The sequence below is a fragment of the Mobula hypostoma genome, chromosome 14 (genome assembly GCF_963921235.1).
Source record: "Mobula hypostoma chromosome 14, sMobHyp1.1, whole genome shotgun sequence".
Taxonomy (NCBI): Eukaryota; Metazoa; Chordata; class Chondrichthyes; order Myliobatiformes; family Myliobatidae; genus Mobula; species Mobula hypostoma.
Genome location: NC_086110.1, coordinates 2,687,664 through 2,710,696, shown reverse-complemented (window position 1 = coordinate 2,710,696; position 23,033 = coordinate 2,687,664). Strand labels below are relative to the sequence as shown.

Below are 23,033 nucleotides of genomic sequence, written 5' to 3'. Positions count from 1 at the left end.
TTGCTGCATCAATATGTTGGGATCAGGTTAGATCCTTAGAGATCTTGACACCCAGGAACTTCAAATTGCTCACTCTCTCCACTTCTGATCTCTCTATGAGGATTGGTTCATGTTTCCTTGTCTTATCCTTCCTGAAGTCTACAGTCAGCTCTTTGGTCTCACTGACAAGGTTGTTGCTGTGACACCACTCAGCTAGCTGGTATATCTTACTCCTGTATGCCCTCTCATCTCCATCTGAGATTGTGCCAACAATGGTTATATCATCAGAAAATTTATAAATGCCATTTGAGCTATACCTGGCCACACGATCATAGGTACAGAGAGAGTAGAGCAGTGGGCTAAGCACACATCCCTAAGATGTGCCAGTTTCGATCGCAAGTGAAGAGGAGATATTATTATCAATCCAGACAAATTGTGTTCTTCCTGTTAGGAAGACAAGAATCCAATTGCAGAGGGAAGTACATAGGCGCAAGTTCTATAGCTTATTGATCAGAACTGTGAAAATGATGGTGTTAAATGCTGAGCTATAGTCAACGAAAAGCCTCCTTACATTGGTGTTTGAATTGTCCAGGTGATCTAAGGCCACGTGAAGAACCATTGAGATTGCATCTGCCATAGACCTATTGTGGTGATAGGCAAATGGTAATGGGGCCAGGTGGTTGCTGAGGCAGGAGTTGATTCTAGCCATGACTAACCTTTCAAAACACTTCGACACCGTAGATGTGAGTGCTACTGGATGATCATCATTAAGACAGCTCTTTTTGGGCACTAGTATAATTGTTGCCATTTTGAAGCAGGTGGAAACTTCTGACCGTAGCAGTGAGAAGTTGAAGATGTCCTTGAATACCCCTGCCAGTTGGTTGGCACAACTTTTCAGAGCCTTACCAGGTACTGCTGGCTTATGAAGGTTCACTCTCCTGAAAGACAGCTGAACGTCAGCCTCGGTATCGGAGATCACAGGGTCACCGAGTGCAGCAGGGATCTTCACAGCTGTAGTTATATTCTCCCTTTCAAAGTGGGCATAGAAGGCACTGAGCTCTTCTAGGAGTGAAGCATCACTGCCATTCTTACTATTGGGATTTGCTTTGTAGGAAGTAATGTCCTTCAAACCTTGCCAGAGATGACGTGTATCCAATGTCACCTCCAACCTTTGCTAGGAGAAGTTTCTTCACTCTTGAAACAGCCCTCCGCAAGTCATACCTAGTTTTCTTGTGCAGAACTCAGTCACCAGACTTAAATGCCACAGATTTAGCCCTCAGTAGATGACGAACCTCCTGGTTCATCCACGGCTTTTAGACTCAGAATGTACAGTAAGTTTTCGTAGGCACAAACTCATCCACAGATTTGAATGAAGTCAGCAACAATTATATCCTTGAATGCCTTCCATGAGATTTTCTCTGGTCCCATTTGAAGTTCTTTGAGTTGCCTGTCATTTGTGAACTGTTTGATTTGTGGACCTACAAAAATGCCTTCTTTAATCTTGGCTTCAGTTATTCTGAATTGAATTATGAATTCAAATAGCAAATATAGGAGATTTCAAAAAGTGGTGTGCGATAGGGAAATTTGATGGTGATTTTCATGATCAGCAGACCAAAATCCATAAGATACACTCAAAAGTATTTAGGAAGCAACATCTTTATTGTCCAGTGTAATTAATGTGTTGTCTCATGTTCTGAGATACTGTGAAAAGCTTGCATATTTTCCAGTCAGATTATCCCACACATAAGTACAACAAGGTTGTACTAAAGGAAAAGCATTAACAAATGTTGCAGATACAAAGCACAGTGCAGGTATACAAATACAGTTAGGTACAAGGAGAAAGGCTGTGGCAAGGCTACTCACTGAAGCAGCTTTGGTTAGGATGCAATAGCTGTAGTACAAAATATTCTGAATTTGCACTAATTGATTCCAGGATATGTTTAATGTACACATGTGGCTTGCTCATTTTACTTACTCCTTTTTCAGGTTCTAAGCCTATCACCAAACAACGAGATTACGCTGAAAGCACAGGGGGGCACCTGCAATGTTGCAGTCACCTTCTCCCCAGTCTGCCGGATTCCCCAGTTCGCCGAAGAAGTGAGAATGGAGTTGCCAGGTGTTTCCAAGGCTCTGTTTGTGATTCGAGGATGCTGCCAGGGGACTGAGATCGTACTGGACCAGGACTGCATCGCATTTGGGGCCGTGGTCTTCCGCAGCAAGGCCACCCGGCTGGTCATGTTGAAGAACATTGGCGATATTGGAGCCAGGTAGCAAATTCATAATCATTGAGGACCATCTTGTCACAGTGTGGCCATGTCTATTGGGGATCTCACTGATCTGCTGAAACTCATCTCCCTTCTGCACTCAACAATTAGCAATGGTTTATTCCCTTGCCTCGGAACCTGGCAGGCATGAATTCAAATCCCTGTCTTAACACCTGAGCAGGGAGAGACTCTTAGATTGGAATATGGATAGTAGAAAAACAGAGGGCTATGTAGGATTTTGACTGGTTTTAGACGTTAAAAGGTGTCACGACATCATAGTTGTTCTGCTGCAGCAATACAGTGCAATACATAAATTTACTACAGTACTGTGCAAAGTCATAGGCATCCTAGTTCTATATGTGTACCAAAGGCTTTAGCACAGTACTGTACATGTTAAATCCAATTAGCTGCCAGTGCAACTTGTTTGGACGCCTGAAGCTTTTTCAGGCTCTGATACTGATGGCTATTTGTTCATCCGATTGTTTGCCACCTCAACTCCAAACATACAAACTCACAGTCTCTCCTTCTGAGTTCTGGTGAAGGTCTCATCCTGAAACATCAGCTATTCATTTCCCTCCAGTGATGCTGCCTGACCAGCAGAGTTCCTCCACCATGATGTGTGTTGCTCCAGATTATCTACAGAATTTCTTCTGACTGAGCTATTTCAATCCAATTGACTTACTGCAACCTTCCAACATCTGCCAGTCTTGGAGGGCACTCTTATCCTGAAACATGGAACCCAAAGTTGGCTGCAGTTCTCATTTTCTTTCAATGCTGATTAGCTGAGCCCTGTTTACTGTTGATTAGATCAATATGTTAAGGGTGTTCTTCTGAGAGCATAGCCTCATTTCCCAGACAGCCTGCTGATATCTGCACAGTCTGATTGGGTTGAGTTACGTGCAGAGACTGGATGGGCTGGGACTGTTTTTCCCTGGAGCTAAGGAAGCTGAGGGATGACCCTATAGAAGCTTGTAAAGTCATGAGGGGCATAAATAAGATAGATAGTTACAGCCTGTCTTTCAGGGTGAGGGATTTTAAAATAGAGGGCAGAGGTTTAAACTGAGAGGGGAAGGATTTAAAGAGGATCTGAAGGGCAAATTTTTCACATAGAGGTGCCAGAGGAGGTAGTAGGGGCAGGCACGGTTAATAAATAAAACATTTGAACGGCTGTACGAAAAGGAAAGGTTTATGGATATATCGAGGAAATGCAGACAAACAGGGCTAACACAGATAGGAATCTTGGACAGCATGTCCAGTTTGTCCGGATGGCCTGTTCTGTGCTCTGTAACTCTGAACCCTTAAATCTGGCTTTAAACAAAGCCATGGCACTGAAAAAGAAGAACAGTTGATCCCAGTTTAGTGACAGTACTAAATTCTTTGTCAGTGCTTGTCTAAGTGATCTGACCCATGCATTTCCCTAGGGTTCACTGAGGAAGATACACATCTCTGCTCTGCTGTTGTGCATCTTAATCTTGCCCTCCGAATGTTGGAAAATCAACACTTGTTGACAGACTGTGCCAAACAGAAAATCAAAAACAAAAACTGCAGATGTGGGAAGTATAAAGTAAAAACATTTAATATTAGAAATATTCAACAGGCGGGGCTGCATCTTTGGGAAGAGAAACAGATGTAACATTTCTGATTGAAGACCACTACGACCTGAAATATTAACTCTTTTCCTTTTCCCACAGGTTCTGCCTGACATGCTGAGTAATTCCAGTATCCTCCCTTTTTATTTGAGGCTGGACTAAATAGGTTTTGCCAGACTCCAGCTAGTTTGTAATGACTTGGACTGTGAAAAAGGATCTGATGCTTCCCCGGCATACGTTACAAATAAAATAAACTCTTCTCAGGCTACCAGCCGGGTACAAGTATTGATTTTAACTGGGGTTTCGATGGCAGAGTTTGTCATCAACACATCAGTTAAAGTTGATAGCTGTATCCAGCTATAGCCCAAGAAGAGTTTATTACGTTACCAGCTGGTTCAGGCATCAGACTGGCAACAGACCAGCAGAAAAACCTCAAAGCTGTCCAGGGCCGCTCCATTGGCATCTGCACCACTTAAAATCTCTAATGGACACCTATTAGTCTTAACATCTGCAGCACTATGACAGTCGACATTCACTGATTTAAACTAGCAGATTCAGAACCCTCTGTGTGCATTGGTGCGGGTGGTGAGACTCTGGTGCCTGTGTGTTCTGACCCTGAATCAAGAGTATCAGAGGCATAGAAGGCAGTCACCGAGCTTGTGGGAATTATCCAGTTGCTTCCATTCTACTGCACTTTCCTTTGCTCGGGAACATTGGAACTCACTACACACAAAATGCTGCCAATCATTTTAAGTTTGTGTCCTCTGTTTACTGACCCTTCTGGAAGCAGTTTCTCCCTATTTGCCTGTCTAGACCTATGTGGTTTTGAACAGCTCTTGTTGAGTCTTTCCCTAACTTCAAGGTGAAAATAACTGCAGTCTCATCACATCATCGAGACTATTCCAGTAAATCTTCTTTACAGGCTTGGAGAAGCCTTGGCATTCAATGCTTGTGTGCAACCAAGAGTTCTCCAACCGAGTTAGAACTACTAGGTTATAAAGGGAGAGCTTAGCTTCCTTGCTTTTGCATACAATACCTCTAATTCATAAAGTGAATCAGCCTATTTCATTCACAGTGGGAATTATTGCAGATACCTCAAGGATAACTGAAGTAGTGTGGACAAATATGCTACAAATCTGATCAGGAGAGAAAAAGTATAGGAAAAGGTATTGAGACTGAAGGTAGATAGGTCACCAGGATCTAATGAGCTGAATCCAATTGCTTAAAAGGAATTGACCACAGAGAGAGTAGAGTCATTTGCAAACGCCCTGTGTTCTGCAGAGGAAGCAGTGAATGTGGTGACAGTGGATGGGGAAACCACAAGTATTCATACAGATCATGTCATCGCATCAGTGCATCGAGGTAGCACAAGGGAAAAACAGTTTCAGAGTTCACAGTAAAGTGTTATGGTTACAGAGAAAGTGCAGTGCGGGCAGACAATAAGGTGCAAGGACATAATCAATAGACCAATAGGCTAGCAGACGGTTCAGAAGTCTTATAGCAATGGGATAGAAGCTGTCCTTAAAATTGGTGGTACATGCTTTCAAGCTTTTGTATCTTCTGCCTGATGGGAGAGAGGAGAATGGAGAATGTCTGGGGTGGTGGGGGGTCTTTGATTATGTTGGCTGCTTTACTGCGGCAGCCCTCTCATGCAAGAAAAGAGGGTGATAAAAGGCAAACAACTGAAGGCTATTTAGCTGGACATCTGTAGTTTGGAATTTGCTGTAATCCAAAATTAACAATGAAATAGCTAGTGAAAACAAATCCCCCAAATGCAAGAAAAGTGAGCTAAAAGCAGAGAATACTGGAAAAGCTGCAGCAGTCATGGAGCATCAGTATGTAGAGGCAATTAATGTGTCAGATCTGAAACTCTTCATCAGAACAGAGTCAGAGAGAAAACAAGTTAGGAAGGCAGCAGAGAAAATGGGAAATGGACTTGGGTAAAGTAAAGGGAATATCTCAGATTGGGTAAGTGTTGAGATTTGATTATGCTTCTTTGTGCATGTACTTTATTTGCTAATGTGCATAATCTATGGAATGCTGTTTAATCTAGTCAACTGGGACATGGCCAGCAAAGTAGTCGCTACAGTAAAAGGGGTGGGGGTGGGGGAGAGAGTATGGCAAGCAAGAATAGTCAGTTCTGATGCAGGCAGATAGAAGGAGTGACTTATTTAACACCAAATAATTTGATACAGAGTCTGCAGGCTGCAACATGCCCAGGCTGAAGATTAGGTGTTGTGTAACATCTTCATCTCCAGTCTGGGCACACAGCCGTCTGCAGGAGTGTGAAACTCCCCAGCTTTAGATAAACTGCTCTTTCATTCATTTATAAGTCACTTTATTTAATAGATGATATATTAGCATTGAAGGATTTTCCAAGTTATTTCCTGAAATGAGAGAGTTTTCCTGTCACAGGCAGCTTAAAAATGTTAGCTCTGTATTCTTTGGAGATTTGAGTGATCTTCCTGAAACACACAAGATCCTGAGGATTCACAAGATGCAAAGTTGAGATATTCCCACCATGTGTGGTGACACTTGTGGGCTGCCCCCAGGACATCCTCAGACTGTGTTGGTTGTTAATGCAAATGACACATTTCACTGTATGTTTTGATGTACATGTCATTAATAAACAACTCTAAATTTAAATCAAAACCAGAAACCTTAAACTGAAAATGCAGGAATTTCTTCTCAGAGTACAGAGTGTGGTGAATCTCTGGAATTCTCTGTCTTGCAGGCTGGATCACTTGGTGTATTTAAAGAAAAATAGCTACATTATTGAAATGTTGAGAGCTGAGGGTTCTGTGGAATTGACACAGAAGACGAGCGGAGGCCTGGGGTAGATCAGTTATGTTGAATGGAGGGACATGCTTGAGGGACCGAGTGGCCTACTCCTATTCCTGTTTTCAGGTGTTCTGGTTGATAAGGTACAGTGTTGGAGAGAATTTTGTACTTTGTCCGGTCGTATCACATCTTGCTGGCTAGTGTTTGGTCTCACAAGTAAGATGAGTTGTGCTCTGTTCAACACATTAACGGTGTTTACTATTGATGACCATTAAATCATATATGGAAAGTAGATTCTTCACATTCTTACATGTGGGGGTGATCTAGCCCCTTGACATGGACGTCAGATATTACAGAACCGTTTACCTTCTTTGTTTGTACGTCTTAAAGCTCACCCATTTCACCGAACATTTGGCCACCATCCAATTCTCCACTAAGATGTTTTAAAGCAACACAACACACACTGAGTGTTGGAAGATCTCAGCAGGTCATGCAGCATCCAAAGTTTTCTTCTTCAGGATTGAAAAGGAAGGAGGATGCCAGAAATAAAAAGGTGGGAGGAGAGAAAAGAGGCTTGCTATAAGGTGACAGGTGAAGCCAGGTGGGTGGGAAAGGTAAAGGACTGGAGAGGAAGGAATTGATAGGAGAGGAGAGTGGATCATAGGAGGAAGAGAAGGAGGAGGAGACCCGGGGGAAGTGATAGGCAAGTGAGACGAGGTAAAAGGCCAGAGTGGGGAATAGAAGAGAGGAAAGGGGGAGGGATGAAATGTTTTTACCAAAAGGAGAAATTGGTATTCATGCCATCAGGTTGGAGGCTATGCAGATAAGATATAAGGTATTCCTCTTCCACCCTGAGGGTGGCCTCATCTTGACACGAGAGCAGGTGATGGACTGACATATTGGAATAGGAATGGGAAAGGGAATTAAAATGTTTAGCCACAAGGAAGTTCCTCTTTTGGCAAATGGAGTGGAGGTGCTAGACAAAGCAATCCCCCAATTCCCTCCCACCATCTTTTCACTCTGGCATCATCTCCCTTTCCTTTACTGTCCGGGAGAAGGGTCTCGGCCTGAAATGTCAACTGTTTATTCATTTCCATAGATGCTGCCTGACCTGCTGAGTTCCTCCAGCATTTTGTATGTGTTGCTCTGGATTTCCAGCATCTGCAGACTTTCTCGTGTTTAAGATATTTTAATATGTTAATATTAAATGTTAAAAGTGTAAGTCAAACAAGTTAAGCCCTTTGACAAAGCACCAGAAATTAAATCTTCTTCTCTAAAATGTTCATATTGCAGCTTTAGGTGGGAAATTGAAAGATTTAAGCCACACTTCTCAATCAGCCCTGTGGAGGGTTATCTGTCACCAGGAATGGAAGTGTCCTTGGAGGTGGAATTCCATCCTGCCGCTGTGAACACAGACATTCGTGTGCAAGACCTGAACTGCTTCATTGAAAGAGCCAAATCCCTCCAAATCCACCTAACAGGATCGTGTGTGCCAGCATCAGCCATGAAAGAGGTACAACCACTAACTCTACACTAAGAGGTTGTGGCATTTTGTGTTATCACGGGGCCCTGTCACTCTTGCAGCTTGGGATGTGTTTGGGACTTGAGAGGCATTGTATCAGCTCAGAGCTCTTGTTCCCCTCTTTGCACAGGGTGTTCTCAGTCACTCTTGGCCTGCAGCTCTGCGAAGGGAAATCACTCATTGTTCACAGTCCGGCATGGTAAATTCTTGAAAAGTAGTCATCTGTCAGTTTTATGAAGCCTCAGTGCAAGGTGCTTGCCATGGGCTACACTGTAAAAGTGATGCTTTACATAGTGTTGTAAAACCAGAGTTAACAGTTGCAGAGATCAAACATGGTGGGACAGTTGAGGAACAGTGGCAGACTTTCAAAGAGATTTTTCACAATGCTCAACAAAAGTATATTCCAGTTAAAAGCAAGGACAGTAAGGGTGGGGAGAGCCAGCCTTGGATAACTAAGGAAATACTAAGGAAATAAAAGAAGACATCAAACTAAAGCTCATGCATATAAAGTCACCAAGAGTAGTAGGAAACTAAAAGATTGGGAAAACTTTAAAAGGCAATGAAATACCACGAAGCAAGCAATAAAGAAAGGGAAGATAGATTATGAAAATAAACTAACACAAAATATAAAATCGTATAGTAAGAGTTTTTATAATTATATAAAGCGGAGAAGGGTAGCTAAAGTGAACATAGCTCCCTTGGAGGACGAGAAAGGGGAATTAATATTGGGTAATGAGGAAATGGCGGATGCTTTGAATGACTATTTTGTGTCAGTCTTCACAGTGGAAGACACGTCTAATATGCCAAAGAGAGATGTTATGGATGCGATTGGAGGTGAGGACCTCGATACAACAGCTATCACTAAAGAGGTCATGCTGAACAAACTTGTGGGCCTGAAGATAGATAAGTCCCCTGGTTCGGATGGAATGCATCCCAGGGTACTGAAATAAATGGCAGAAGTTATAATAGTGGCTTTGGTGATAATTTACCAAAATTTCTGGACTTTGGGCAGGTCCCAGCCGATTGGATGACAGCAAGTGTCACGCCACATTTCAAAAAAGGATGTAGGCAAAAGGCAGGTAACTATAGGCCAGTTAGTTTAACATCTGTAGTTGTGAAAATGCTTGAAGCTATCATTAAAGAAGAAATAGCGAGGGATCTGGAAGGAAATGGATCCATCAGGCAGATGCAGCAGGGATTGAGCAAAGGCAGGACCTGTTTGACTTACTGGAGTTCTTTGAGGATATAATGAGCACAGTGGATAGAGGGGAACAGATGGACAATATTTACTTGCATTTCCAGAAGGCGTTCAATAAGGTGCCTCATAAAAGACTTATCCATAGGTTAAGGATGTATCAAGTTGGGGGTGATGTATTAGCATGGATAGAGGATTGGTTAACTAATAGAAAGCAGAGAGTTGGGGTACATGGGTGTTACTCTGGTTAGCAATCAGTGGTGAGTGGTTTGCCGCAGGGGTCGGTGTTGGACCCACAACTGTTCATGATATACATTAACTATATGGAAGTGTAGTGTATCTAAGTTTGCTAATGATACTAAATTCAAAAGCAAACTGTACAGAAGATATGGAGAGTCTGCAGAGAGATACAGGCAAGTTAAGTAAGTGGGCAAGGGTCTGGCAGGTGGAGTACAATGTTGACAAATGTGAGGTCATCCACTTTGGAAGGAAAAATGGAAGAGCCGATTATTATTTAAGTGGTAAAAATTTGCAGCATGCTGCTGTGTAGAGGGACTTGGGAGTACTTGTGCATGAATCACAAAAGGTTAGTTTTCAGGTGCAGCAGGTTATCAAGAAGGCAAATGGAATGTTGGCCTTTATTACTAGAGGGATTGAACTTAAGAGCAGGGACGTTATATTGCAACTGTACCAGGTACTGGTGGGGCCACACCTGGAGGAGTTCTGGTCTCCTTATTTGAGGAAGGATGTACTGGCTTTGGAGGCGGTGCAGAGCAGATTCACCAGATTGATTCCAGAGATGAGGGGGCTCGACTGTGGAGAGATTATTAAGTTGCCTGGAACTGTTCTCACTGGAATTCAGAAGAATGAGGGGAGATCTTATAGAAACACATAAAATTATGAACAGGATGAATAAGCTAGAGGTAGGAAAGTTGTTTCCACTGGTGGGTGAGACTAGAACTAGGAGACATAGTCTCAAGATTTGGGGGAGTAGATTTAGGATGGAAATGAAGAAGAGCTGCTTTTCCCAGGGAGTAGTAAATCTGTGGAATTCTCTGCCCAGTGAAGCAGTGGAGGCTACCTCAGTAAATATATTAAAGACAAGGTTGGATAGATTTTTGCTTAGTAGAGGAATTAAGGGTTATGGGGAAAAGTCAGTCAGGTGGACTGTTCTTATGTTCTTGTGAGAGGCAAAGATATGGTAGATAGTCACAGTCTCTTTCCAAGGGCAGAAAAGTCAAATATCTGTAGCTTTAAGGTGAAAAGGGGAGGTGTAAAGAAGATCTGTGAGGCAGGTTTTTATTTTACCCAGAGACTTGCAGGTGCCTGCAAAGTGCTGCCAGGGGAGGTGGAAGAAGTATATGCATTTGTGATGATTCAGAAGCATTTAGACGTGAACAGGCAGGGAATAAAGGGACATAGACTAAGTGCAGGTGATTAGTTAGATCGGTACATTGGCAAGTGCAGACATGATATAGTATTATTTGTTCTGCATCCAAGTTCAATGAGCACAGAGTCATAGAAAAGTACAGCACAGATACAGGCCCTTCAGCCCATCTATTCTATGCTGAACCATTTAAATTGCATACTCCCATCCTGGAGGAAAACCCCCTGATACAGACTGGAAGAGAACTGCAACTTGGGAGAAAATTTATTTTCCAGCAAGACAATGACCCCAAGCATAAAGCAAAAGCTACACAGAACTTGCTTAAAAACAACAAAGTTAATGCCCTGGAGTGGCCAAGTCAGAGTACAAACATCAATGCTATTGAGAATTTGTAGCTGGACTTGAAAAGGTCTGTTCACTCATGATCTCCATGCAATCTGACAGAGTTTGAGCAGTTTTGTAAAGAAGAAAAAGGAAAAATTGCAGTGTCCAGATATGCAAAGCTGATAGAGACCTATCCACACAGATTCAAGGCTGTAATTGCTGCCAAAGGTGTATCTACTAAATACTGACTTGAAGTGGGTGAATATTATGCAATCAATTATTTTGTGTTTTATATTTGTAGTAAATTTAGACCAATTTGTAGAAATGTGTTTTCACTTTGACATGAAAGAGTCTTTTCTGTTGATCAGTGTCAAAAGAGCCAAATTAGATCCACTGTGATTCAATGTTGTAAAACAATAGAACACAAAGACTTCCAAGGGGGTGAATACATTTTATAGGCTCTGTCCCTCAGAATACCATCCTTTAACTTTCCCATCTACAGATGTCAGGCTCACCGGCCTATAATTTACTGGTTCAATTTTAGAGCCTTTTTTGAATAGCCAAAACATAGAATAAAGTCATGCATGTAGCAAACTGATTCAGCCGCCTGAATGCATCAGGGACAAGCGGATTTTCTCAATAATTTGGTTTCCACCAGAATGAAGGATATCTTCTATCCCTTTGCTTTAAAGCTGAATGGTCCCTAGCATGTTAAGGTGAACACTTGAACGCTGAGTCTAACTCGTTAAGGCCTTGCAGCTTATTGTCTGCCTGCACTACAACTTCTCTGTAGCTATCACTCTTTATCCTATATTCTCTTGTTTTCCTTTATACAATTTCACAGCACTGCTCTAACAAGATGATCTGCATGGATGATGTGAAAAACAAGTTTTTCCCCGTACCTTGGTATTAGTGACAACAACAAACCAATTTAGAAATATCCCAGTTCTATATAATGGTAGACCATAGATAAAATACAACATAATTCCAAAAAGTCACAGCTTTGCAAGTTCTAATTCTGCAATTTGATCACAGCGATGAGTGTGACTACCTGCAGTGAGGGTACGAAAGCAGAATGAAAGTGGCCCCAAGAAAGCCCCTGCCGACCACATTGCCATGAAGTTTGCATCCAAGAGGGCTGCTAGTATAAGCAGTAAATGAAAACTGTTCTTGCATTCACAGGAGACAAGACCCTACAGAGGATAATTAAAAGCTGCTGAGAGAATCATTGGGGTCTCCTTCCCCCTTCTGAGAGTGTTGTATACAAAAGGGTCGCAAGTTTTGTTGAGGATCCCTACCACTCGACCCACAAACTCTTTGTTTATTGTTTATAGTGTCCCTGTGCTGCACACTACAGCAATAATTTGCATTTTATTAGCTTAATTGTGGTAATATTAATGCGCTGTGTATGACATATGCATTGTGAGTGCACTATGGTCTGAAGGACGGACGTTCTATCTGGTTGTATATATGTACATCAGATGGCAGTAAACTTGAACTTGCTGTAGATACGTGATGTGTGCATGGACCAGAAGTTGCCCGGGAAGGTTCCAACCATGCTTAACATCTCCATTTATCTTACAGGTGATCAGTTTCAGTTGCTGTGTTCGGACTAAACAGACACACGCCATTCAGCTGACAAACCGCACCAACCAAATCTGGAACCTGTGGCCTATAATTGAAGGAGAATATTGGATGGGACCAAAGAATATAATCGTGCAACCTCATCAGCAGAACCAACCATATGAGATTACATACAGGCCATTAACAATGTCTGTCGATGGCAAGAAACATCAGGTAAAAATGTCCAGCAGCACAGAGAGATTTATGAGCTGTTTATGAACAGAAATGTTGAAACATTAAATTCAAAAGAAGGTCATGAACTATCAGGTAATAGGAGCAGAACAGTGGGCACCACTGTTTCAGTGACCGTCCAGTTCAATCTGGACCTCTGATGCTCTGTGTGTGGATTCCGCATCTTCTCCCTGTATCCACATGGGTTTTTGCTGGGTGCTCCCAAAGATATTCTGGTGGGATAATTGACTGCTATATAAATCACAAACAAAAACTGTTGGAAGCACTCAGTAGGTCAGGCTGCATCTGTGAGGAAAGAAACAGAGTTAATGCTTCTGACAGAGAGTCTTTGACCTGAAAAGTGAACTTTATTTCTCTTCCCAGAGCTGCTGCATTTTCTGATTTTATTTTAGATTTACTGTTCGTGTGAGTGTCACTCTATAAACCTGCCCCAGTGCAGGAGAACTGAGCCGGATGTATAGAATGATACAGACACTACAAAGCAGGAAATGCTGGGAGTATTCAGCAGTTTATGTAAAATCTGTGGATACAAACTGAATATGTCCAGCATTTTCTATTCTTTCCAGTGTGTGCAGGTTTCTGCTTTTTGATGTTTCACTGTGCCGTTGAGCAGTCCTGACCTGGTGACTTTCCAGCTAGGCTTGCTGTTCTTTCTGAGCTATCACATCTCTGTGGGAGTGTGAGTAAGAGCTGATGTGAACTGCCCACCATCTCCTGCTTGGCAAGTATTGCTTGGAAATTCTGTGCAAAGGATACAGGTGGGCTCTTTCCATACACCTTGTATTCTCTTACAGATGGGAATCCCACCAAACTGGCCAATGTGCAGCTGCAAGGGGCCTTGTCAGTACCTTCCCCTATCACAGCTGCTGCCTGCATTCTCCATTGTAGAGGTGGGGAGCGCTGCACAATGTGTTATTCCTTTTTTGATTGCAGGTGAAGCAGCCTGAGCCTGAATGTGGCAGGGTTTCAACGAGATGCCCTGATATGTAGCTGATAACATCCTTCTCACATGAATCCTTTGTGTAACGGCAAGGCAAAGCAACCAGCACCTAGTGGTCAGCTGAAACCAATCCCAGGCTGACCTTCACTGATGGATGCAAGTCCCAAACAAGAACTTAGTTGTTCTGGAGTAAGCCATTTAAATCGTTGTACTGGGGAGTGTGAGTTTGAGCTGAGTTTTGAGACTCGTGTAGTTTTACCGAATAAAGAGTTATTTCGAGTTCCGGCTTAGTTCTATTGTCTGGCTTCAAGTCTCCTCAGTAGTTATAGGCAAGTGAACACAACAAATTGGTGATGAGGTGCTGTATTATATCCATGTGACAATTTCTGCAGAAAACTTTTGCACAATTCTGCAACAGTAGTAAGCTCGATTTGAAGCGCCACAGCTGAAGTTAATTGAAACATTAACCAGCAGGTTATGAGTGAGCTCAAGCACTGAACAAAACACATGACTTGGTTGTTGAGTCTATTTCCAACTTCCAGTTTGATGCGACTTTGGGAGTTACATTCGAATCATGATTGAATCAATATGAAGATGTATTCTGGGTCAAGTTCACCAGTAAAGACAACTCCTGGAAAACATATACTTTGCTCCAAAAATTGGGTACTGTTGAACATGAGTTTTATTTCAACTTCATTCTGCCTGAGAACCTGCGGGACCTATCATTTGATGAAACTGTCTGACAGATCTTCAGGCACAGATAATCGTATGCAGCTCCTGGCCATACTGGAGCAAGACTCTGATATGACTCTACAAGCTGTCATTCAAGAATGTCAGTGTTTGATCAACCTTAAAACGCCATTCCAACCTGGATGAACAGACCAAGGTCAATGCAGTGCCCAGTTGCACATTTGTGTGAATGCCATCACTGAGGTGCTTTTGATGTCCTTCACTGTGTTGAAGGTTAGTAGAACACAAGGACAAGAAGTTTCAAAGGTCACTAAAATTCACAAGAAATTTAATGGTCGGCTTCAAAGTGGACTTCACTCCCAGGAGACAGTACGTCAATGTATTTATCAACAATTAGTTGAGCAAACTACAACTGGACACTGTGTCAGACATCACCATTATCTCCAAATGGACGTGGTGGAAACGTGGGTCTCCACAGGCAAATCAACTCATCAGTCTGTCTGCAGTGCATTAGGTGGAACTTTCTAGCTGACTGGTGAACTGCAGGGCATAGTGAAGCTGAATGTTGTGAGTTACTTAACAGATCAGCCAGATCTGAGTATCCTGCCACTGACTGGATGGAGAAGCTTGACTTCTGGAGAATCCCTCTGGATGAAATCTTTATGAAGACATTGGCCATACAAATCATGTCATTTGACACCATACCACCATAGTATGTGAGACCATAGAACAACAACTATAACAGTGCTAAGCAGCAGCGTTTCAAGAAGGTTTAGATTGCTGCACCAAACTGCAAACAGAACTTCATCTCCATCCAGGTGAAAACTCAGTCCTCTGTCCCAAAAGACCAGTACCATACACAGCTTCACCAATCATGGAGCAAAGGCTAGATCTCCTGCAATAAGTTGGTGTGATCAAAGCTGTCAACTACTCATATTGGGCAGCTCCAGTATTCATTATCAAGAAAGCCAATGGCACAGGAGGATGTGTGCAGACTTCTTACATTACCAATACCAGCAGATCTTTTTGCAAAATTGAACGATGGTCGCTATTTGCAAAGTTGGACATGACTAAAGTGTACTTCCAGGTAGAAGTGGCAGAAAATTCACAACAGCTTCTCACCATTGCAACACATAAGAGGTTGTTTTCCTTCCTCCATCTGCCTTTCAGGGTAAAGACAGTTCCTTCAATTTTCCAGCACCTTATGGGCACCATGCTGAGTGGTGTTAATAATGTTGCCACTTACCTCGACAAAATCATTGCGAAGGGCACAGTGCAGTCAGGACTATACCAATGCCTGGACCAAATGTTGAACAAGCTACAAGATTTGTGATTATGACTTCAGGCAGCACAATGTAGTTTCATGATGTCTTCCTTCAAGTAACTGGGATTCATCATAGATGAGCACGATTGTCACCCAGATCCTGAAAACATCCCTGCTATTTTGAAGATGCTTCCACCATCAGATGTCAGCACTTTACGGCCATTTCTGGACATGATCAATCATTATTCAGCACTTCTCCCAGCAGTGCACCAGCTGAGGGAACCACCAAATTCCCTGCTCAACTAGAGTGCTACGTAAAAATGGTCAAATAATGTCAAGAAGCTTTTGATCAGTTGAAGAATATGCTGTTATCCAACCTTTTCTTGGCTGATTTCAACCCAGAGTTGCCAATCGTCATCACATCTAACTATAGGGTGCGAGCTGTCATACACCATATCTTCCAGACAGTTCCGAAAAAGCTGTCATGCATGCAGCCCTGTCACTGATGCAGTAGAAAAGAACTATCGACAAATCAAGAAAGAAGCCTTGGGAAACATCTTAGCTCTGAAGAAATTTCACAAGATGCTTTATGGCAGACGCTTCGCTCTCAAGTATATATGCAGTATACAACTCTGAGATTTGTCTTCTGCAGATAGTTACAAAACAAAGAAAACCATGGAGGTCATTCAAAGAAAAACATCAAACCTTACACCCCCATATGAAAAATACGACAACACTATCATCAGCACCCAAACCCTCCCCTCCACATAAAAAACTAACAAAGCATAATAAGGACCAACCCCAAACCCCCTCCCCCATACAAAAAACTAACAAAGCACAATAAGGACCAACCCCAAACCCCCTCCCCCACATAAAAAACTAACAAAGCACAACAAGAACCAACCCCAAACCCTCTCCCCCACATAAAAAACTAACAAATTGTGCCACATGGCAATGAGAAAGAACAGGTGTAAACAAAGAATATAAAAACCATACGACAGTCCACAGTCCAATTCATAAATGCAGAACCTCGGTAACATCATCCGACAGCATCGAGAGAGAGAGAGAGAGAGAGAGAGAGGAGAGGAGAGGAGAGAGAGAGAGAGATCAATCGAATGCAAAGACCTGCCCTCTGGCAACAGCCAGCAATAGGCCGCCACACAGACTCCTTCTGTGGCAGCAGAGAGATCCATCCCAGCAGTGAGCGAAAGCCAGGCCGTTGGCGTTGCCTTTGTTGTCCATCTTCATGTTTAAGAGAGGCATTGCAATGTATACAGGCAACCATATACAAAGAAGGGCAACAATATTATCAGCCTACGATTTTGAAATCAAATACACAACAACTCATAAATTTGGTCAGGCAGATGCCCTATAAACAAAGACAGTTGTGGCTGTGATTTCAATTGATTGTGAAATCTACTGGATTGTATCGGATGCTGCTGAAGGTCTCCTGGTCACGGTCAACAAGATCAGAGCTGCAGATCCTCTTCAATATATTTCCAACTACTTCGTTAATGGATGGCCAGTCAAAGTTGAGGAAGATATTATACCTTCTAACAACATCATACATCACTCTCAACGACTAACATTTGGAGAAAGAATACTTGCACAAATACTTTGACCCAGGGTATTGAAACAATTCCACCATGGTCAGCTGGGCATCAATCGAATAAAAGCCCTGGCAAGAAGCTTTGTGTGCTGGCCGGGTATAGATGAAGATGCCACATCCTTATGCACGCAGTGCACTCAGTGCTCCATGGCAGCAAACGACCCAAGTAGAGTTGCTCCATAAGCACGGCCTCAGGTTACCAGACCTTGGAGTCAAGTACATTTTGACTTCACTGGCTCAGTCAATGGGTGTACCTACCTTGTCCTGGTTGACTCTTATTCCAAATGGCCAGAAGTTTTATCAACGAAGTCAATGACGGAGGCTATCATTCAACATTCTGGAAAAGCTTGTTTTGACAAAGGCATTCTGCCAGAACAGTGGAATTATCCACATCTGCTCACCCCCATATCATCCACAGTCCAACAGCCAAGCAGAGAAGTTTGTGTATACCTTGAAATGGCCACTTCTGAAATCAAGAGGGGTAGGAGCATCATCCAAACCTCTCAACACATTCCTGCTGATATATCGAATTACACTGCCTCTGGGCCTCAAGGGGAAGTTTCCAGCTGAGCCACTTTTGGGAAGAAAACTGTGCAGCTGACCATCTGTTGTCAGTGTCCAACATCTGGTCAGGTGCACAAAGACAGCCACATTAACCTTGGTTGACAGGTGAAATCATTCTAGTCCAGAGCTGAAGTGTGGGCCAAACAGTATCACAATGGGCAAGACCCCTGGATACCAGGTCAGAATGTCAGTGAATGGGGAAAGTGCTCTACGAAGTTATTGCAGACAGACATCGCTGGTGTCACCACATCAGCCAGTTGTGGTTATGGGCTCCCAAAGGCTCAACATGTTTGTTGGGTAGGTCTTCAAACACAGAGCTGGATGTTCATTCCCTCCTGGAAGGCTTTGAATTACCCCGACAGAACCAACCACCAGTGCCAACACAGCAACAAGTAACCTCACAACAAGAAAGTGACAGACTGTGACCACTAAGGTGGACTAATCCTCAACATAAACCGGCTGTTCCTTTCCAAATCAACCCTCAGCTCAAATACTACAGGTAATAATCTTCATGACGGAGGTGTTACGGCAAGCCAAACAATCAACACCTAGTGGTCCGCTGAAACCAATCCCAGGCTGGCTTTCACTGATTAGTGCTTGTCCCAATCAAGGACGCAATTATTCTGGGCTGAACCATTTAGATAATCGTACTGGGGAGTGTGAGTTTGTGCTGAGTTTACCGAAAAAAAGGTTGTTTCAAATTCTAGCTTGTTCTATTGTCTGAGTTTGGCTCTCATCAGTAGTTGTAGGCGAACAAACACAATAGTTTGCTAAGCAATGTCCATCTCCACAAAGAGATTATCTGACTAGCTCCCCTTGACCGTGAAGGTCATTCCCACCTGTAGGTTTCCAACAATCAACATGCTCATGGTTGGGCAGATACTCAGGACCACTGCAGCTTCAAGAACAGGCCGGAGGCTGGGTGTCCAACAATGACTGACACCTCAACCCCGTCCGCCATCTAGGAAGAACAAGTTGGGTGTGTAAGGGGACACCCTCTACTTGCCTGGATAAGTGTAGCTCCCACCGATCTCGAGAAGCTCAACATCAGTCAGGACAACGCAGCCTGTTCAATTGACTCGCCCGCCACCATGCTAAACACTTGATCCCTCTCTGCTGGAAAACTGCAGTTCACCTACACTCTACGGAATGCACTGCAGTTACTTGTTGAAAATTCTGCCCCGAGCCTGTAGTCTCTTATACCAAGAAGCAAAAGGCAGCAGGTGTGCAGGGACACCAACACCTCCAGGTGTCCTGCTGTCGCACACCACCCTGATCGTGAAGTCTATCATCGGTCCTTCCCGCTCACGGGGTTGGAGTCCAGAAGCTCCCTCCCCAAGGGTGCCATCCCCAGACAGACTACACCAGTTCAGGAAGGCCATGTCCTGCCCCACATTCCCACCTCACTTGGGAGTCATATGGCATGGGGAATGTGGCTCCTCTCTTATCTACAGGGATATCAGTACCCACGTCTGTGAGTGAAGTGGAACACATTTCTCTCGTTTTATCTTCATGCAGCACATCCAAGGTACTCTCAATTTCGTGGGCAGGGGCAAACTTTTGCACAGGAATAGACCATCAGATGGGTGTGCATGACCACAAATTATCCTTAAGCATAATAATAAAGCACAGAAAGCTCAGAAATGCCCACTTCCAGCACAGCAGTTGAACTGTAGGGGGTCCAGTGTGGGTGGTAGCAGGCTGCCAGCTGTAGTCTTCGACCAGCTTCTCAAAGCATTTGCTTGTTACTGAGGTGGTGCGACAGGACGCCAGTCGTTCAGACGTACCTATTGGGTGTTTGCAGCAAATGCCCTTGAAATAAATGAATGCTGCCCAGTTGTGTCTCTGCATCAGTACTAATCAGTAAGTATTTGTTTCACATGGCGGACAACAGTAATAAACCTTTTTGCATAAATGCAAAAATGTCCGTGGAAATGTTTGACGAGTATGTACAATATTGTAACCCAAGTATTGATTATAATCTCTGTTCCTCCAGGGCTCTATCTTCTTCCCATTGCCTGATGGTGCAGGACTGCTCTACATGTTACAAGGAGTAGCTGAACCTCCGAAGGCTGTTGCAGTCATCAATCGTGAGGTTCCTTGCAAGACCTCGCACACAGTTACATTCTCCATCAGCAATTGGCTGCACATTGCTCAACGGTAAGCCAACCTCATGACGCATGGAATCTAGTCTCAGGGTGAGCTCATGGCCATGTGACGTGCACCTGCCTACTCAGGACAGAATAGCCCACTATCTGGTTGATAGAGCTTTCTCATTGTGAAGTAACAAGACTTGAGTTTTGTCGGTGACTGTGGTGAAGGCCAAAGCCAAGTTCAAGTTTGATGTCGTGTGCACAAGTACAATTACAAACTTGCAACAGCATCACATGCACGTAGCATAGAAGCAGCAATCACAAATTAATCACAAATTAATCACAAACATAAATTAAACACATTTTTTCCAAGAAGAAACACAATTAGGACAAAATAAAATAACAGTTCTAGTGCAAAGTGATTTAAGTGGTCACCGTATTGCTAAACATCAGGACTGATGAGGGTTTTGGCCTGAAACATTGACTGTTTACTCTTTTCCATAGATGCAACCTGGGCTGCTGTGATCCTCCAGCCTTTTCTTTTTAGAATTTGTAGAATTTATTTAAATCTTACATCCATCCCACAATATGGGGAATAACAATCTTTGTGTTATGACTCCATCCCAATGTACAGACATGTGAATTTAAAAGTCTAATAGCTTGTAGAAAGAAGCTGTCCCGTAGCCTGTTGGTCCTGGCTTTAATGCTGTGGTAACCTTCATCAGACGGAAGCAGCTGAAGCAGTTCATGGTCGGAGTGACTGGTGTCCGCAATGACCTTCCAGGCCTTCTTTCTGCACCTGCTGCTGTAAATGTCCTCAATGGAGGGAAGTTCACATCCACAGATGCACTGGGCTGTCTGTACCACTCTCTGCAGTGCCCAGCAATCAAGGTTGGTGCAGTTCCCGTACCAGGCGGTGATACAGCCAGTCAGGAAGCTCTCAATGGTGCCCCTGTAGAATGTCTTGAGGATTTGGGGACCTATGGCGAACGTCTTCAGTCGGCTGAGGTGGAAGAGATGCTGTTGTGCGTTTTTTGCCACAAAGCCAGTGTGTGCAGTCCAGGTGAGATCATCGGTGGTGTGTATACCGAGGAACTTGAAGCTACTCACCCTCACAACTGCAGACCCACTGATGTTGACTGGGGTGAGCCTGTCTCCATTCCTCCTGTAATCCACAATCAGCTCTTTTGTTTTTTGGACATTGAGGGAGAGGTGGTTATCTTGGCACCATTGTGTCAGGGTGTCAACTTCTCTTCTGTAAGCTGTCTCATTACCACCAGAAACAAGGCCGATCAATGTCTTGTCATCGGCGAGTGTGATTGGCAGATGGAGCTGAGTGTGGCAGTACAGTTGTGGGTGTAAAGAGAGTAGAGAAGGAGACTCAGGACACAACCCTGGGGGCACCTGTGTTGAGGGTCAGAGGGGCAGAGGTGAGGGAGCCCGTCCTTACCACCTGTCGGTGAGCTGATAGGAAGTCTAGGATCCAGATGCACAAGGTGGGGTGCAGGCCGAGGTCTCTGAGCTTCCTATCAAGCCTGGAGGGAATTATGGTGTTGAATGCTGAACTGTAGTCCAGAACAGCATTCTAACGTATAGATCTCTCTTCTCCAGGTGAGTGAGGATGGTGGGTAGAGCTGTGGCTATGACGTCATTGGTAGACCGGTTCCACCGGTAGGTGAATTGTAGGGGTAGCCTGCTGCAGATGTAGTCTTTAATCAACCTCTCAAAGCATTTGTTTGTAATTGAGGTGAGTGTGGCAGGGCGTCAATCGTTCAGGCACGCTGCCTTGGCTATCTTAGGTACAGGGACAATGATGGTCGATTTGAAACAGGGGGGTACTACACACTGGGAGAGGGAGAGATTAAAAATGTCCGTAAACACCCCAGCCAGCTGTTCAGCACACACTTCGAGGATGCACCCTGGGATGCCGTCCAGCCCCGCTACCTTGCTGCTATCGACACGTTTGAATGTTCTACATACCTCAGCCTCAGAGATGACCAAGGAGCAGGTCTTGTTGGTGGCTCTCGTCAGGGGTTCAGTCTTCTCAACCTCTCGTTGGGTGTAAAAATCATTTAGCTCGTCCAGGAGTGAGGTGGCAATGTTGGCTGTACTGCTGCATTTGCTCGAAGTCTGCGATGGTGTGCAGTCCTTGCCATACGCTGCGTGTGTCATTGTTGCAGAGTTATGACTGGATTTTGTCCCTGTGTTGCCATTCTGCCACCTTGATGGCTCTACGTAAATCGTAGTGGCATCTCCTGAGCTCCTGTTGGTCTCCAGAGGCGAAGGCTTTATCCCTTGTGCTGAGAGAAACATGCATTGGACTATTTACCCAAGGCTTCTGGTTTGGGTAAACCTGGACTGATTTTTGAGAAACAGCATCTTCAATACACTTCTGAATGAAGCTTGTGATCACTTCCATGTATCCGAACATGTTCTCAGCTCGAAATACCTCCCACGTGACTCTATCAAAGCAGTGTTGTAACTTAGAGTCTGACTGGTTGGACCAGCAGTGGATGGTTTTCACTATAGTCACTTCCTGCTTCAATTTCTGCCTGTAGGTGGGCAGGAGCAAGGTGGAGGAATGGTCAGACTTTCTAAAGGGACGGCAGCAAAGTGCTTTGTAGGCATTGTGGAAGGTAGCGTAACAGTGGTCAAGTATGCTTCCTCCCTGTGTGCTCAACTCGATGTGTTGGCAGAACTTTGGGTAAGCTCTAGACAGAAACGCCTGGTTACCATCTCCAGCGATGATGAAAGCAGCCTCTGGGTGTGTGGTTTCATGGATACTGATGGTTTCGCAAAGTTTATTGAGAGTCAAGTTGGTACTGGACCGTGGTGGGATGTACATAGCTGTAATAATAACAGACGTGAATTCTCTGGGCAGTCAGAAAGGTCGACATAGCAGCATAAGGTACTCCAGATCTGGGGAGCAAAGGGATTTGAGAGTGTGCACGCTATCTGGGTCGCACCAGCATTGTTCACTATGAACTTTTACTTTTCCCAGAAACATAGAGAACCCA

General features: G+C 43.8%; 1 protein-coding gene across 1 annotated transcript in view; it reads left to right on the top strand.

Annotated features, from left to right (window-relative positions):
- Positions 1-23,033, top strand: part of hydin (HYDIN axonemal central pair apparatus protein) — a 977,428-nt gene that overhangs the window by 894,974 nt on the left and 59,421 nt on the right. The window contains exons 79-82 of the mRNA XM_063066586.1: positions 1,966-2,246; positions 7,907-8,126; positions 12,626-12,838; positions 19,920-20,083. Coding sequence (XP_062922656.1) covers positions 1,966-2,246; positions 7,907-8,126; positions 12,626-12,838; positions 19,920-20,083 — 878 coding nt within the window. The remainder of the gene's footprint in view (positions 1-1,965; positions 2,247-7,906; positions 8,127-12,625; positions 12,839-19,919; positions 20,084-23,033) is intronic.